The 3378-nt window shown below is 40.6% G+C and overlaps 1 protein-coding gene across 1 annotated transcript; it reads right to left on the bottom strand.

Moving 5' to 3' along the window:
- Positions 1-767: 767 nt before the first annotated feature.
- LOC121917721 (protein ALP1-like) lies at positions 768-3117 on the bottom strand. The gene is made up of 2 exons (XM_042443843.1): positions 2734-3117; positions 768-2122 (listed from the first exon to the last, which is right to left on the bottom strand). Exons 1-2 carry the CDS (start codon positions 3115-3117, stop codon positions 1580-1582), a joined length of 927 nt encoding a protein of 308 aa, XP_042299777.1. The 3' UTR covers positions 768-1579.
- Positions 3118-3378: the final 261 nt, after the last annotated feature.

The following is a 3378-nucleotide window of genomic DNA, read 5'->3' as shown; positions in this document are numbered from 1 at the left end:
GTACCGGAGGAAAGTAGATCATGAATGTGCACTTCCAATGGGGCAACTTGATACTATCGCCCAAGGAACTATGCACACATCATTCAGGGCATCTCCGGGTGATATTCCTCCCTCAACACCAGGCCCAGCTATCTTTACAGATTTCCAGGAGCAACCATCCACATCGTATTTTGGTGGGAAATGTCAAGGGAATAATTCCCCTGAACTCTTTGATGAACTTCCTCCTGCTTATGCTCCTGATGGTTGTCCTGTCACTCCTACTAGTGAAATTAGAGATGATGACAACACAGTAGAGAACATCAACAGGGATGTTCAGAATGTTGTTGCAGTCACTGATCCCCCAGAAAATGAAGGCTGTATTGGAACCGTGCAATGTGTGAACAATGCAGGAACATCTTCCTTGCAATGCGCAGTTGCACCTGTACCAAAACAAAATAAACCATGCAGTTCAAGTACTGGGAGGGTAATCAAGAAAAAAAAAATATTTTCCCCATAAGGGAAACATATAGAGAAAAGGTTCTGTTTTGAAACCTCAGATATGTTTCAGCATTCTATGTTTACCCTGTTACGTGCCCTTTGTGACCGATAAAGAGGGACTTAAACCATTTCTCCTTGAACCAAATTAAAATTTCGTTTTCATGTTAAGAAAAACGTTTGTATGTCACCATGTGCATATGGATATGTTCTCACATAATGTATATACAGTTTATATAGATGCATGCTTTCTTTACATAATGGAAAACAAGCCACCAGACAGTTTTTTTCAAAAGAAAAAGGATATTTAATCGTGTTTTAAAATGTTAAGTTATATTGTTGATAAAATACAGCTGTGTTCTCAGAAATTGGTCTACCGTCCTTAATATACCTAAACATTTCCACAACAATAGCAATATTATTCAGCAATGGTTTCTAGAACAGCCTTCCTTTTGGTTTTCAAGTTTGGTATTATCCTTAATGTCTTCACAGTGTAACATTGCAATGGTAGGAACCATGATGTATTAATATAAATGTAATATAAACAATCCATTTTTACACCATTGTTTTCCTATATTCCCAAAAAATGATATTTGAAACATCAATATAGCAATTGTATAACACTACAAAATTGATTTACAAAATTTGGGTAAACAATAAAACTAATCTATAACAGTCGGGTATTTATACCCCACAATAATATATACATCACTAGCAGAACCTGATTGGAAAAAAAAGTTAAAAGAAAAAAGAATCTAAACAACCGTAATCCAACATTGCCGTCTGGTAAAGTTATTCACATGTTGTACATGACACGTTGTCAAACACATGTATATCAACATTAATAGATTGATACAAAGGTAAACCAAGAAAAAACATTTTGATCAGATGAATGCTGTTGCCATAACTGAGGTGATGTTATGAAACATCAAATAATGTCAGTTTCTGGTGTTACCGACCCAAAATAATGCTAATTACTGCAGATCTAACAGTTTGACCCTCTTTTTTGTGATTTGTAGAGTGTCCTCTGATGTTATTCGCGAAAGCTGGGAGGACAATTTTTGCAGGTGGTTCAACATCGGGATCAAGCACTTCTCCCCTCGTCTCACAAATATTGTGCAGGATGGCACATGCTGTAACCACAGAGATAAAATTTTCCTCTTTCAGTTAGTCTACCAGAAAGACAACCCCACCTAGATTTCAATCGCGAAAAAGATCTCTCCACCACGCATCTTGCCTTGCAATGGGTGGTGTTATAAGCAAGTTTGTCAGGTGTTAATTCTCCACGATATGGTGTCATGAGCCATTTCCTGATTGGGTAGGCACCATCCCCTATAATCAGTGGTGGAATGGCTACATCGTGGACATGCAGGGTGGGATTTCCGGGCACAAAACAGCCTTCATCCATCACTTGACAGATAGCGGAATTTGTAAATATGTGGCTGTCATGAGATCTCCCACAATTCCCTACTTCTATGTCAATGAACCTCCCACTGTGATCTGTAGTTGCTTGCAGAACAATTGAAAATCCCTGCTTGCGGTTGATGTATTCCTCTCTGCGTCCCAGTGGTGGGCAAACAGAAATATGAGTGCCATCAATAGCTCCTATGCAGTGTGGGAATCCAAGTCTCTGAAATCCATCCATAATCTGAAAAAAGGCAAAGGTATAATAAATTTGGGATATCAAAAAAGTGGGTTAACATATTTCATATCAGATGATGCATTTTTTTATTTTTATTATTTTTTTTTTTTTTTGGTATATGAAACTGGGATCAAAGAGACAAAAGCATAAAAAGGACGATAGAAATTATTATGGTTTATATACCTAGAACACACTGAAGGGGAATCCAGATGTTACTTGTTCACATATCAACTCTTACAAATATATCAAGATACATTTTTTCAGAATTGCAAACCACAACAGCACAGCTGGATAAGAGAGAGGCCAGCAGCAGAGATGCACCTCCGAAGTGCATGCTCCAAGCCTAGGACCACCCCCACAGCACAGCTGGATAAGAGAGAAGCCAGCAGCAGAGATGCACCTTTTAAATCCATGCCCCAAGCCCAGGACCATTAACCCACCCCCATAATTGCAAAGGTAATTGAAAGCCTTTCTTTTTTTCCCACACAAGGAAAAGGCAGGATGTAAACATATCTTAATGGTACTGTATTACATAAGCAAAATCTATATATCTTTAGATATGCATTAATGCATTTGCACCCAGAAGTCTTAGGTTTAAAAGTAATATTGATACACACCATGTGGTAGTTTCCAAGCTGGATAGTTTTCCTCAGCAGCAGCTTCTCCATAGCAAGGCACACCTCGATGGCGATTTCTGCAGCTGTGGATGTTCCAACCTCAAAACGGGAAGCCACCTTCCTATACATCAGAGGGCTTGAGAGCCACCAAATAGTTAGGGCCACTCTCTTCTCCACCGGGATGGGACTCCGGAATACAGATTCCCCACGCTCCAGCTCTGGTCTCAAGATGCTAGCCAGATCAAAAAGGGTTTCTTTAGATATGTGGAAGTTAGAAACCCACATGTCGTTATCCCATCGCTGGAGGACTTCGTCACTCCACCAGTTGGTCCGCTCACTGGGTTGCTGCCCCCACATGGGATGCGAGGCCAGGTCGCCATCCATCCAGACAACTGGATATATCTAGATTGCTGCTGCAGCCATAACTGCAATCTTACTCAGAGCAGCCCCCGGCGCGAAATGAGGACAAGCGATTTTGCAATGCGACTCATTCTTCTCCTTCTCCGCGCTTCTTTCTTTCTCTACCATGCTCACAAGATCAAAAAATGCTTTCACGACGCTATCTTTAACACCCACAAGGAAGTCACCGGACGACTTCTGGGTAAAAACAACCACCGAGTGGCGACGTCATTGGTACACCGCCCA

Source organism: Sceloporus undulatus, unplaced genomic scaffold (assembly GCF_019175285.1).
Source record: "Sceloporus undulatus isolate JIND9_A2432 ecotype Alabama unplaced genomic scaffold, SceUnd_v1.1 scaffold_374, whole genome shotgun sequence".
Lineage (NCBI taxonomy): Eukaryota > Metazoa > Chordata > Lepidosauria > Squamata > Phrynosomatidae > Sceloporus > Sceloporus undulatus.
Note: the sequence above shows the minus strand (reverse complement) of the source record. Positions and strands in the feature narration are given on the sequence as shown.